The sequence below is a fragment of the Brienomyrus brachyistius genome, chromosome 4 (assembly GCF_023856365.1).
Source record: "Brienomyrus brachyistius isolate T26 chromosome 4, BBRACH_0.4, whole genome shotgun sequence".
NCBI classification, from domain to species: Eukaryota; Metazoa; Chordata; class Actinopteri; order Osteoglossiformes; family Mormyridae; genus Brienomyrus; species Brienomyrus brachyistius.
In genome coordinates this window covers 27,069,875-27,084,356 of record NC_064536.1, presented here as the reverse complement: position 1 = coordinate 27,084,356, position 14,482 = coordinate 27,069,875, and the positions used below count along the sequence as shown (strand labels likewise).

Here is a 14,482-nt window from a genome sequence, read left to right as displayed (position 1 = left end):
TCTTATCTTATCTTATCTTATTACCATTAGTGAGTTAGTAACAGCATGACAGCTTTTCTTATTTTATTTGAAGGATATTTCTTTGATATTTTAAATATTGTCTGGAGATGTGTGTTTTAGGAATATTTATTATGTGTTTTGAGTGATTAGGGAGAATTTGTTTGGAACAAAGCCATGCATTTTAGGGAGTCTCCAACAATACAGCTGGGATTATTTCCTGTATACAAATTAGTCCAGATTCATTGGTGCTATATGCAGCCATTCACCACATCCAATAACCTTGGCCCCACCCCCTCTTGACCCCACCTTAAAGAACATCACATGACACTGCACCTGATTAGCATAAGCAATTTAGCATAATACACAAATGAGGTAAATGAAGTTAAAAGCAATAACCTTGGAGCCATAATTAAGTACCATGATTACCAGTAGACATGTGGCACGCTGCGTAAACATTCGTTGGTGCAGTAGCTAATCGCTCAGGCGAGACGAGCAGTAATTGTTGATGATAATTAGCTTCCCTGGCTCCGCTACACTTTTCATTCGAATTGAAAATCAATAAAAGGCTGTTATGAATTCACCAGTGATTAAACAAGTATCGTCCGCAGCAAGTGTAACAGGGGAGTGAAGGTGAGGTACTAACGAAGAACAGGGCCTTACACTAAAAATACTACTGATTAAAATTCTTTTATCAAAGAATGCATTACAAGAATGAGTAGTGGGAGGGAAATCGCAGTTTTTGTTCTTTTGAGTTTTATCAGAGTGTCGTCAGACCGATGATTCAAATGATTAGCCACATCGTAACCGTATCGGCTAAAGCCTGAACATTTCCGTGCTGGGGGGAGTGGCTAAACCAGACAGAAAGGAAGACCCCCCCACCCTGAGTGATATCTGACCCCTGGAACGTCTGATTGTGTGTCCCAACCCAATAGAATGTTGTGCCTGTGATTGTAAAGTCATTGTTTTTTTTTTTACTCTTTTTTTTTTTTTCCCTTTTTTTTAAGTCATTGGTTTAAATCCCTGGGTTAAAAGAGTGATGTCACTGCTAGGCCCCTGAGCAAGGCCTTTCACCCCCAGGTGCTCCAGAGACAGTCCGACCCTGCTTTCTCAAAAAAAATTATGTATAATAAATGTGCATAAAGCATTAGGTGAACTGTAATCTCTGCCAGTAAGCTCTATATATTTACATTCCCCTATTCATGGCAGATGTGTACATTTCAGAGCAGGCAAACACATTAGAGCAAGACCATCACCACTAGTACATAATTAGAGCACAACCTGCTGTGCGGAACAGTAAGATATTACTGTACAACAGAACATCTGCAGCACCTGGGATCTAAGGTCAGAGGAATGCAACCTTAGAATCCAGGCAGGAAGAGCACATACTGCGTGCACCGAAGGCCTTGGGACGTGCGCATAATTCAGTGTAAAATATTGGAAATTTATTGGTCTTATAACAAAAATCATTACTCTATTCATTTGTTTACAAAAAAATGTATCACATTAAAAAATAACCAGCAGTTTTAAGTACAACATTCATTTCAAGTACTAATAAAATGAAACCCAAATTATAGTTCTAAAGCTGTTCTGAGTTTAAAAAGTTCATTGACACGCAGTCTAATTGGGTGGTTTTTAATTAGCAACACACCTCTGCAATAACATAAAACACCAAAGTTTAGTATCACTCTGGGAGACAATGAATATAATTACAATTAATAGCTAAATGGCAAAAAACAGACCTGAATGAGTCAGTCAAAAAATTATGACAATAAAAAGAAAATGACTGCCGAAGATATGTACAGATGTTAGACATTGTTTGTTAGTTATGAAACCAATAAATATGCAACATTTTTACTGAATTAAGAGTTCCAAACACACACGCACACACACATACATATACACAGCAAAGAAACTGTATAGACTCTGGGATGCTGTCAGGTGGCTGAAAGCAGCTGAGCTGTGAGGTCTTCAAGAGCAGCTCATTCCACACCATACAGGAACCTGAGGCCAAAAGCTAGGTTTTGATTTTCCTGGCCCATCCCTGCCAAGGATCTACAACAGACAGCAAGGCCCACTGAGGGGCGTGCCAACCTCGAAGGGCTCTGGAATTCACCGACATCTGGGGTGTGCAGAGGGCCTGTTCCCACGGCAACCTGCCACGCCAGTAACAAGGACTCAATGAGAGCTCGAACTGCTAGCCAGTGGGAGAAGAGACACACAAGCTTTTAGAGAGCTAGGGTAGGGTAGAGTAGAATTAGCATACATGTGGTCAAGTACAGCATAATTCATATAGAGGGCAACTTTTTCATTAGCCAAAGATGTATTTTGAATTGGTGAGTGACTGGGGAAGGGCCACTCCAGGGGCCAATCAGCTTTCAGCTTGGGCCGGTGTGCCTGTTGCCCCGCCCCTGTGTACAGTATCTGTGTTTGTGTAAACGTAAATGTAAAGAGCTAGCATTCTCCTTCCTTGCTAACACTCCATTTATCTTCATTGTTTTGAGTCACTCAAGCAGACTGCAGAATGCAATAAGACAATGAGAAACAGCACGATCTCCTGGGACTCGACCCTCCGCATAAACAAAATCAGGAAGCGTTCAAGTGTATCGTGCACAGGCGAAGCCAAACAAGGCGAGTCGCCCAAGTGTCCTCGGCCAGAAGTTTCTATTTTTGTCTCACTTTCTGGGAACCAAATCACATGTCAAATCATCACAGTGAGAAACTCGTCCCGCGTAGCAATCGAGCCCAAGCACGAACAAGAACGCTTTAATGAAAGCCAGTTAGATAATATAGCCGTTAGGGGAAGGGGAACTTTGCAGAGTTGGTGTGTACTGTAGAATACACACCCCAGGGGGTTGGGGTCGATTAAATCCTTTCTGCTGTTTGTTTTCAGAAAGGGCACTAGGCCACACTCTGCCTGGCAGAGGTTACGGCTTGGAAAACCACATCGTCACAGATCGCGTCTGACTGCTTCTATGAAAACAGGAGAGATACAGGGTGTGGACAAAAAAAATGTAAACAAATGCTTCAGGAAATACGTCATAACAGCGTCTACTGTGCCAAGTCAAAGGGAGGTTTATTACGTCTCTAGGGTTTGGTGTTTGTTTTCTTTTTAACTTTACATTCATCCATTTCTACCAGCAGAATATGTACTGAATCAAAGCAGGTGGTGTACATTATGGTTTAGGGGACATGTGTTGATCTCCAGGGTAGGACGGTTTACTTCTATCCTGTTACTCATGGACCTAGCTCTCAAACTACTCAACTCTGGGATGGCTACTAGTTAGTCCCTCCTTAATCGGCGAATCAGAGTCGACTGAGCTGCCATAAGGGCCGTGTAGCGACTTTACGAGGAGTTAGTAGTAGCAGCTTTCCTCGTAAAACCAAAACAAAATTCGCCACCCAATTATAGTGTGTCAAGTCAGTGATCGTTGGTTGTCAAAAAGGGACACACTTTCAATCGTTCGGGCAAACGGGACAGATGCTAAGGTGCCCCCAGTCACCCTGCGCGTTCCTGCCAGTATGACTGCAGAGAGGAATGAAATGATCCTCAAAAAGTTCAGCTACAGAGACTCACAGTCCAGCCATTTTCAACGGATCCCAACAAGATCGTTTCACGTATTTTAAGGTTTAGGGAAGAGATTCTAGGTGTCAAGAGCAGACCTCAAAACAGTGAGTAGAATATAGCGAAACTAAATGTTTTTTTTTTTCTCTCTACACCGCTTGCATTTTACTAATATTGTATTCTACTTCTATCGTCTTGGATTCCTTACTTTGTCATAATGTAATTCTTTATTTTCGGTACTTTTAAGCATGATAGTTATGCTTGCACAACAGCCATGGCACAATAATTTCTTTCAGGATAAATAAATAAAGTTTTATAACTTAATCCTGATGCCCACCTTGATTTGCAGAGAGCACAGCAAGCGGGAGAGGCTAAAAAACCAGGAACCGAAAGCATACAGGAATTCCTTTAACTGGCCTAAAATCTCACGACAGACACTCAGGAGTGCTAGCTTGGGATTTAACTCACACACACTCAGAGTAAATGAAGTATCTATATAAGGGCAAGACCAAAAAAGGGAATGGCCCCGGCTGAAAGATGATTGGCTCCTGCAGTGCTCCCTACCCTGTCACTCACTAATTCAAAACATACAATTGGCTAATGATAACCTCAAAAGATCCCAGATGTAGCTGTCTCATCCCTTTTCCACATCCAAGCTAATTTGGCATCCCAAGGACAGGAGCCCACTGCACCAAACGCCCTGCACCACGGGGCATCGTCCAAAGTGATGTGGGCTTAGTATGAGCCCCCCCCACACACACACACACACACACACACACACACACACACACACACACACACACACACACACACACACACACACACACTAGGAGAAAAAAATTTAAGTTACAAACTTCTACCCACTGTAGACAAATAGCACACATATCCTACGTCAGCCAGGATCATAAATTATATTAATCTTCACCAAATAAGCACGTCCACCCCGTGTGACCCCTGCAAACCAATCACTGTGATATAACAAATTAAAATCCTGCAGGCTAAGGGAGCCTAAGTGATGTCATTAATGAGGCAGATGGCCCTGCTGCCCCTCATCTGTGGTCCTATTCTTGGATCACTGTGTTACTGCCACTACCCGCAAAATCCCACTCCCTCCTACCTATCAGCCCCCAGGTCATTAAGAACAAATACGAGTCTATGATGTCATTCACAAAAGGTGGAAGCGGGTACCAGTATCGCTTTAATACGAGCTATTAACGCAGAAAATGTACGTTTTTCGTAAGCCTCGTCTACTCAAGAATGATTACTTGTTGCAGTTTCACATTATGCCTCCCAAGATGGTGCTGATGGCAACAGTAAATTACGGTAAACAAATATAAAATGTTTGCCAGGGAGGATGGAGTGGGAACAGTCATTAACCCGCTAACCGCGTTCAGCATCTAAGAGGGGGCTTGCTACAGTCCTGTCTGCTCCCGACGCTTGGTACTCCAACCTGACAGACTGCTTCCTCAGACCACGAGGAAGCCATTATGCTCACAATGGAGTGATAGCCATCAGCAGGGCCCGGCCCGGCCCAGCCCACACTCGAGTGCCTCCTTCCTTTCCCCGAATTTCGAGAACTTTCAGCTATCACCAGATCTTAGTTGCAGCCCAACAGGTTTTCCTGCATCTTCAGGATGGTTGGAAGGCCCCAGAAGGAATGTTCGGTAGTGTGCAGCGTAAAAACAATAAAACAAGATATAGAAACTTTACTGTGTTGGTTGAACTTTAACAGAAACTAAATTCCTTGGAGGGATACAGACAACCTCAGTTCATTTACAATCCCAGAAATCAGTAACAGTACTGGAAGTTTCACTGTTTACTGAAAATATTGCTTATTTAATACGGGCAAAAAATGTGCTACTGTTCCCAATCAAAATCTGTTTGGTTTCTCGGTAATGAGCATTTCTGGTTTCCCTAATGACACACAATGCAATCATCCCACAGTGTATTAACCAACCGCATAATTCATTAGCTCATTATGGGAAATAACCCCCCCCCACGATGTTATACCGCATTCTGGTATTAAACTATCATGGTGCATTGAGCAGGTGAACAGACCAGCTGAGACACAGGCACAGACCCAGACAGACGTACTAGATCTGCTCATTTTCCCTGAATTGTTTTATTGATTACGTGGCATTTCTCCACAGACCCAAACTCAACCCAAAGGTTAATGAGAACCATTTTTTTTTGTAAATATTTTTAAAAAAACAAAAAATTCCACGTCGTTATCTTAGCAGCGCCTGTCAACCCACTCTGATTACTGCATTGTACTTTTAATGCAGTCAATTATGGCCCAAATCCAATTAATTGACTTCAATACGCTCTCATCGCCATACTGCCAGATAACTTAAAAAATGGCGGACAGCAGCCTTTCGGTGAGATGGTCGACTTTTCTGTAAATGAGGACACTCTGCTGTTTCACGCTTTTATCCAGTTACCAGTAATTGGAGACATAAAATGAGACAAAGATAATCAAAATTGGACGGCGGGTTGGAGAAAGGCAGCATATTAAATGCGACTGAAAACATTGTTGTGCGTAGCTAAATAAACATTAGCTCTGAGGCGGCCACCTGTCCTATAGCAAATGGAGATGGCCTGTCTGATGTTTCATCTATTCTCTATGGTGATGTTTTATACATGGCTGGTACAGATCCTCAACAGGGCCCCTAAATACCAGCTAACCACACCCTAATCCAATGCCAGGCACTTACACAAGCCTAAAGTGACTGGCTTGTTTGTGGATACACACAGGCCAAAAGCTGACATCATGGATAAACAGGTCAAACTAGGGGAACGACTCCCACGGTTGGGCACCGACTGATGCAAACTACAGATCAAATTACACAGACGACCTGAGGTGCGAATGAATAGCGGATTTAATTTGATAGGCTTTCGGTCATCAAGAGGTGACCGAACATGATGCGCAGGCTGCAACACATGAGAGAACATCTTGACCACAGCCAGCATTGGCAACTTCAAAGGCTGCAAGTGTTTCCAAGCAGCACATCCTGAAACCAAAACGGTTGCGTTACTGAGGGAGCAACAAACAAATGTGCATCGAGTGACACAGCAGCCTGTCAATACCTGCTTTATAAAGGAGGATACTTTCAGAATCATCCCCAAATAGCCTTAGATTTGGGGGGAGGAACCACACACACACACACACACACACACACTCTCAAGCACTGAATATGTAAAGGAAATTGTTATCCTGCTAGAGCCCCCCCCAACAGCTACGTCTGGACAGCAAAGCTTCAAAAAAAAAAAAGGAAAAGCCACTTGTTTTCCAAAGTGTAGGAGCGGCAGGCCCCCCATGCCACAGCTCTACTGTAGGGGAGGCCGTCACAGGAAATGGGCTTTCCAGGTGTCAGCTCCACGCCCATAGACTACGGACTCCCACAATACGCAACTAAGACAAAACACGTTTCACCTCCCCTCCCCAAATCACCATAATGCATTGAATGGGGGGAGGGGGGGGGCGGTATTGTAAGATCTGTCAAAGCGCTCTGATCCAGCTAAAACGCTCTGACGCCTTAATTTTCCCAAAAGCACTCATGGTCAGCAATTCTTTCCATCATTAAATCTATTTCAACTTGTTTTGTCAAGAATGCTTAGAGAATCCACCCCCATTTGCATAAAAGTGCTGCAGTTCAGAATCATGGATGAAGCACAACCCCCCCCCCCTCCCCTCCCCCGCTTAAAGTTTATTTCAAGGTCAATTAAGGAAGACGACAGCTGGTCAACAGAATCAACCGAGATCCTCAGGCTGTCACTAAACATGCTCTAAGTGAAGCACAAGACACTCAGTGCTGCAGGGAGCACGTTCCATCTGACAGGCAGGAACCACAGGACGAACCCCGTTTGGTGTGGAAACAGCACCCCCTGCAGGAATCATACAGTATCACAAAACCCACACTGGAAAGACTGCATACGTTGCACAGTATCCAGTCTTGATTACAGTAGGTCACACACAGGCCAGCTTTCCAAAGGCTTAACACTCCCATCGCAGCCAAAACAAGGGGGCTGCTAACTCCCTAGATTAGTGACTGGAGGCCATTTCACCCCCAGCACTGACGCCAGCAGGAGGACATACCAGGGTGAAGAATGAAGAGGAGTTATTAAGGAGGCACCATGTCATGTCACCTCTAGCCCAATGCCCACACGCTTCAGGCTGTACCAGTAGCTTGAAGGTCCAGAACAGGACCATCGCAGTAGCGACCAGTTCAGATTAGCACAGAACCATCTGCTCATTCGCTGCGACTGGGCCAGCGAGGATGATCCCAACCCGTGATATTCTTGGCCAGCTCAACACTGCTTCCAGCAGACCCCGACAGACAAAGGACAACCAGAGCGAAACTTGCCCAAAGCAGTGTTTATTCAAACAGGTGGTTGTGGGTTCATAAATGGTGCTGAAAGTCTTCATTTGTGTGCGCGTGTCTACAAAACCTTCAAGACAATCATGTGTAACTTCCTGAGGAGAGAAGTCAAAAATGAGTCGATTAGTGACAGCAGTTTTTTTTTTTTTAAACCACCAATTCCATCATCAGCACAACCTCCATTAGATAATTCACAACAAGGGTGATTCAAGGATTTTAGGTGGGGGGAGGACAATTCATACAGGTGGAGGCAACCTTGTCATTTGATAATAAGAGTTTTGAATCAGAGGGACATGAGAGGGAGCACTCTGGGGACCAATCAGCTTTCTGCTAGGGTCAGTGGTCCTGTGGCCCCGCCCCTGTATACATTCAGAAGAAATTCAATACTCGTGGAATACCCCAGCAACAAGTACTAATGAAGACATCAAGCTACAGTCAGATTCACTCTCTTTTGACATCTAGACAACGAAGCAAAGTACCGGTGTTGATCCTGGTGCTGGAGTAATCCTCAGCAGATTTACTTTTGTGCGTCATTAGTGCCGTGGTCTTGCTCAAGTGCAGTTTCTCTGTGGGAGGATGAAGAAGTTAGCATTCAGGGGCAAAGTGGGCAATGAGCTCCTCTGAAGCACTTAGCAGACTGGGGGCGGGGGGGGAGGGGTGCGTGTCATATGACCCTACCTTGTGAATGTGTGCATTGTTTTTTCGGTTTAGTTTGGGTCCTTCGTCTAGCCGCGATCTCACTCTCTTTGTCCGACATCACCGCCGCTGTTCCTCTCCACGAAGCATCTGCCATAAAAAAAAAAAATCTGTATTTGAATCACACCGTTGTCGCCACAAAACATGTAATTACACCTCTGCTCGGCAATTGCATGGACCACTTAGAGCACACACAGCGATTTCAGTTCCTCTACAATTAAGCTAAAGATGACGTGTTTTGCAAAGGCTGACAATAGCCACCTCTGTATGAGAATGCGGCCTGGATGGCACAGGTATTTCGAGCATTTCTGGCTGTACCTGCTTGCAGTCTCCGTGCAGCACGCCGTCGCTCTGGAGTTCCACACTTGTCCAAGGCAAGGCTCGACAAAGCCACGTTCTCCTCATTGTCTCTCACCCCATCGGCGTGCCTCCACCAGTTTCCTTCATCGACCGGTGGTCCACTGTGCTCCTTGCAGGCACAGTTCTTCTCCTGAAGCTTTGAACACTTCACAGAGCATTTCTCGGAGTGCCTCCTCAGAGGAGCAAGGCCTCCGGTTTCAACGCTGCGCTTGCCCTCACTGCCGGGCTGCCGCGGCATCGCCGAGGGGGCGCTGTTCTCCATCTCCTCATCTCTGTTCCGTGAGGAGACATTAGGGCTACGCCCCTTCCTGAGAACCTTCCCCACACAACATCTGCAGGATATGCGGGTTTGAGACTTCAGGTCACCAGTGGACGAATGAGTAACTTTGTGGCTCCTGCTGGGAGCTTTTAGGTTTACACCTGGAGGAACATCAGCTTTGGCTTGACACCGAGGGCAATTCCTCTCTCCCTTGTCGGCAGTGCTGGACACATTTCCGAGCGACTGGCCGAGGTGGTTCTTGAGGTTGACGTGCATGCACTTCTTCGTCCTGCCACCCGTGCTGTGACCTCTGAGGTCACGGGTGGGTTTCTCTCTCACTGCTGGAGGCTCTGAGGAACTGCTGAAGTTGCTCAAGTGTGCTTGCATGCTCGGGGGCATCTTGCTGTAATAGTACACGTTACCAAAGTCTGCTAGCCAGCTTGCGGAGGGAAGATAAGGAGACAGTGGGGTGGCTAGACAACTGTCCAGAGGAGATGTTGGAGTTCGGTTCAGGTTTAGCCCCTCAGGTGCCGCAGTCTTCACCTTCTCAGCTTCCGAGAACTCATGCTGGACCATCCACTCCACAGAGGGGACACAAGGGACCAGTGGCTCTACAGACCACACCGACTCCTCCACCTTCTGCACTTCCTCCAAGTAGTGCATCTCAAAGGGCAGTCGGACAATTTTGAAGCAGGGCTCCTTAAGGGTGCTAGCATGTTCAGCCACTTCCCCATCTACCTTCTCAAGTTCAGTGACCTTATTGGTTGCCATCTGCTCAACTGAAGTCTCACATCCCCCATTGTGAACAGCCTTGAGTCTCAAGTCAGTGCCACTGGAAGGGGACCCGCTGACCAACAGGATATCTGGGTATGAGGGCAAACACTGCTGTTCTGTTTTTCCAGAGTCACATGCCACCCCTTGTCCAGTGGTGGTATTGTCATTGGCAGAGGAGGAGAATAGAGGGATAACGACCTTACTAGAGCTAATGGAGTCATCACATTGTGCCAGCAATCCAGATGAATCTTGGGCAGACTCAGCAACACTCTCAGAAGAGGGGACAGCCTTGGAGTCCAATGAGGAACCTTCAGCACTCATCTGTACATGATCCCACTGGAACATGTAAGCTCCCTTGGGCGTGGCAGAAGCTTGAGGTGGCGTGGACATCAAGTCCGCATCCACATCTAGGCTTTCTGCCTTTCCTGGATGTGTACTTGATTCTGAGCCTTGGGAGGAAGAGGCATTCGTGCATCCACTTCCCTTGCCGGAATCAGATCCCATGGAGTGGGTTTCTGCAGAGCAGGATGCTGAGCTACAAGACAGCTGGGAGTTGCTCGTTTCTTGAAGGAGAGGCTCCGTCTGCACCTCCGAGCTGACCGTCTCCCGCGGGACCATGACATGCTGACACCGGAACCTGCGTGCATGATAGGCCACCGCTGGAGGAAACTGCGGGTTCAGCATCCGCCTGTAATCGGCCAGGTGCAGCTGGGCATGGGGTATGATGTATGCAGGGGCCTCCATGTATGGGTTTGGTGGAAAGCCGTACAGGTTTGGCGGCATAATCATATTATAACCTGTAGTATGGGGGGGGGAAACAGGAGTTAACCATGCGCAGAAGACAAGCACTTATATGGTACCAGCAACTGCTTCATTCTCAGCACAGCTTACCACATCCCTTCATATTCCATAACCATTTATCCAGGAAGCAAAGGGCACAAGGAAGAGGACACCTAGTCAGCCGGAGACTGGACAAAAAGGTGGGGCTAATCCACAGAAAACCTATTCACTGTGGACTACAAACTTCAAACAGATCCAGAGGCAGGAATTAAGTGGTACAAGGTATTTAATAGACTTTAAGGCAGGACAGCGCAACCCTGCTCCTGAAGATCTACCAACCTGCAGAGCTTGGGTACAGCCCTAGTTTATCACAACTGATAGAGATAATCAGGTCCTTCAGTATCATCTCAATATTTAGATGAAACTTTGCTTTAACAAAGCTGGTTCCAATGCATATTTGTATCAGGTGTGTCAAATTAGGGCTGCACCTAAGCTCTGCAGGGAGGTACAACTCCAGGGGCCTGTATTACGAAGTGGGGTTACTGGCTTATTGGGGTAACTTGTTGGATTTAAGGTAGTCTGGGCAAAATGTAAGTGAACGAATATGACGTCCATTTAAACTGTGCTACCTTAAATCTGACAAGTTACCCCAATAAGCCAGTAACCCCACTTCATAGTACAGGCAACGGGAGTACGGTTGGACAGCCCTGCATTAAGGTGCTTGCACTCAAAAGCAGGTATGTACTCCTATGAAGTTAGCAACAAAATCAACACGTGTGTTTATATCCTACAGTCCTATATCCTACGGGGGGTGGGGGGGGGGGGGAATACTGGAGTAAGGGTGGGGGGCAGGACAGAGAAGATACCAGAGCCCAACGTTTTGGCAACGTCTAAGCATCAGCCGCTAAAGCCTCACAGAGAGCTGCAGCATACCTACACAATGCAGCCCATCGCTAATCCCCTAAAGGCTGCATATTTGAGTACAAAACGTGTTCCAAGTGCTCTACTACTTTTGGATGCAGTCCTGTTAAGTGACACATTCTGCACATACTGTGGATCAAAGACGTCTTAAAACCCTGTGTTTGGGGTGCTTCTCAGTGCAAGCATCAATATATGGATGTAAATGCTGCCGTTCCCACTTTGAATCCTTAGGGTGCTTTAACACAGCCACCCAACGTGCTTATGAATAGGAAAGTGCATTACAAGTGACCTTTAGTTATTTACTGTAACATGGAAGCCAAAACATGCTCCAAATGAACTAAGGGTATACTTTAGTGAAACACAGAGCCAGGGTCAGCCTAAACCCCTCACGCCAGTCCATAGTTAACTACCTGGACTCAATTAGAAAACCAGGCACATGATCTGATAGCACTGAATATTAATAGCCTCATCTTCCATTTCAGAGCTCACAAGATCACGAAAGAAAAAAAACTTGAGATCATTCAAGCCACTGTATGTTAATCAAAAGCCCACACAGCACTGCAACACAAAGCACATAGGAGAAAGTGCACGAGCATTTCCAGAAGAGGCTCAGGCAACCCAGGTGCTGAGAAGTTCAGGTAAGCAGCAGTCCTCAGCATTCATCAGGGGACGAATGTGATCCCACACACTTAGCATTTCAACAATTAATCAACACAAGAGCTTAAGGCTACCACGCAGAGGCATCATCGAGTAACACCTTATGCCAATCAAGAGATAGGGCATTCCTCACCGAAACTGGGTAATCCACAGTATGGGTTGTAGGGTACAGGAACAGGCCACTGGTATGGGATGTAGGATTGGGAAGGTTGTACATAGAAGAAAGGTCTCAAGTGAGGGGGTGGCTGATTCTCTTGATGAGTGGGACACGAGGCCTGTGCCAGGTGGGGCCCCTCGGGTGGGTCAGGGGGCCCGTTGGGAGCATGCTGACTGCGAGATCCTGATGCTAGCGACTGACGGGCAGTTGCCATACCTAGAAGGGTAAGGCCAAGCAAATCTTAGACTGAACACATACGGTATTGGCTAGGACACAAGACCAGCCCCCACTTTTTGGCAACTATTTTTAGAAAAGATGTTGTTGGAATACCAAATCTTACCTTTTATAAGGAAAAAATATATATACTTGCAGAGAACAAGTTAACCAGCGACCACAGGCAATCGGATCACCATAAATGTATCGAACAGAAAACATTAAAGACAAATGTATTTGTGGGGAGGGGGGACAAAATGAATACTACAAACGCCAAAATAATTGAGGGCACAGAACAGAATGTTTTCGATGCAGCGGACGCACACGAAGAGGGTAAAAAAACGTATTATGGAGAAAGTCTGAGCCACAATAACAGGTTGAGCAATATTAATAATAAATCACAATAATAATAAAAAGTTACTATCGGTTTAATACTAGGAGCGGCAGCACACTCGGGGATTACCATCACGCTTCAGTGTTACCATCTGAAGCATCTGGCGTGACGCTCATGCGTTCAGACTCCCAAGCCAGCCATCTTATGGCAAATTTATAAAGGTAAGTCAAAATACTCGTTACTAAATATCATATTTGGCGCCATCTATTCGCTTTTTGGCTAGACCGCGAATATAAGACAACACTTTTTCAGACATATTTTGAGGGGGAAAAAACCCGTATTACGTTCATGTCAACACGGTAATAGTCATTCATACAATAAATACGAGAGAAACCAGGGGTTACACCAAACAAAGCCCGCCAAGTAAAAACTGTAGGGCATGCCAAATAATAAAAAAAGCCACATGCCACTATAAAACACCACTAATTAAGCAACACAATACATAAATAGCGTTTGCCAAAATAGTTCACATACTTGCAAAGAAGAAAGCTAGTTGCAAAAACAGAACAAAGCCCCCACAGCGGAGCTTAATTAACTCCTTGAGAAAGGCGGGGCTTTGCCATGTTACCTGCAACCTATCCGCTTTGGGAATTTTCCAATTTACCCTAACGAATATTATAAAATTACCTTTGACTGGCTAACACATGTCCCCAGAATGCTAGGACCTATCAAACGTGTTTATTAATACTACGTTGATTCAGTTAAAAGCAGTTTCACCACGAATGCATGCGCTACATGTCAAATACCGGTTAATGTAAAAAAAAGTTTAATAGTACATAAATGCTTAACGGCTGTTCACAGTAACACCATGCCTACCTATAAAAGCATTTTCAAGTACCTTTGTCACTGTATTGTAATGTGATGTAGGAGACAGCCCTCTGGTGGTTAGAAAATGTATTACAAGACCTTATCTTGATGCATATTGCCATTCTCATTTGACTTGACACAATACATTAAGATAACCCCAAAAGTACATCAATGGATTCTAATGAGATCCAGGCACAAGAAGCAGGCCACACCAGCCTTATTCACTGACAGCTAGTAGGGCAGTTCTATTAATGCTACTTAGTGGCACTTACTAGTTAGACTAAACACTTCCAGGCTCCATGATACTCGGCTGTTACTCCTAAGCTCTTAATTAGCTTTGACTGGCTTCTGGCTAAATTAAATGTATTATGCCTTGTGTATTGAATAGTACTTGGGGATTTGATAATTTTCTGCCAATCTACTAAATAGAACCAAGCAGAAATGGATGGTTTAGGTTCAGAAAGTAAAAATCCACACCAAGATTTGCTCTCAACCAACCAGCAGAGCACTTCGTGACTGACTA

The 14,482-nt window shown here is 45.3% G+C and overlaps 1 protein-coding gene across 1 annotated transcript; it reads right to left on the bottom strand.

The window, feature by feature from the left end:
- Positions 1 to 7,918: 7,918 nt before the first annotated feature.
- LOC125740800 (bucky ball-like) lies at positions 7,919 to 13,605 on the bottom strand. The gene is made up of 6 exons (XM_049012455.1): positions 13,222 to 13,605; positions 12,522 to 12,761; positions 8,956 to 10,827; positions 8,620 to 8,727; positions 8,421 to 8,507; positions 7,919 to 8,036 (listed from the first exon to the last, which is right to left on the bottom strand). The coding sequence occupies exons 1-6, from the start codon at positions 13,250 to 13,252 to the stop codon at positions 8,023 to 8,025; spliced, it is 2,352 nt and encodes a 783-aa protein (XP_048868412.1). The 5' UTR covers positions 13,253 to 13,605; the 3' UTR covers positions 7,919 to 8,022.
- Between the last annotated feature and the right edge of the window lie 877 nt (positions 13,606 to 14,482).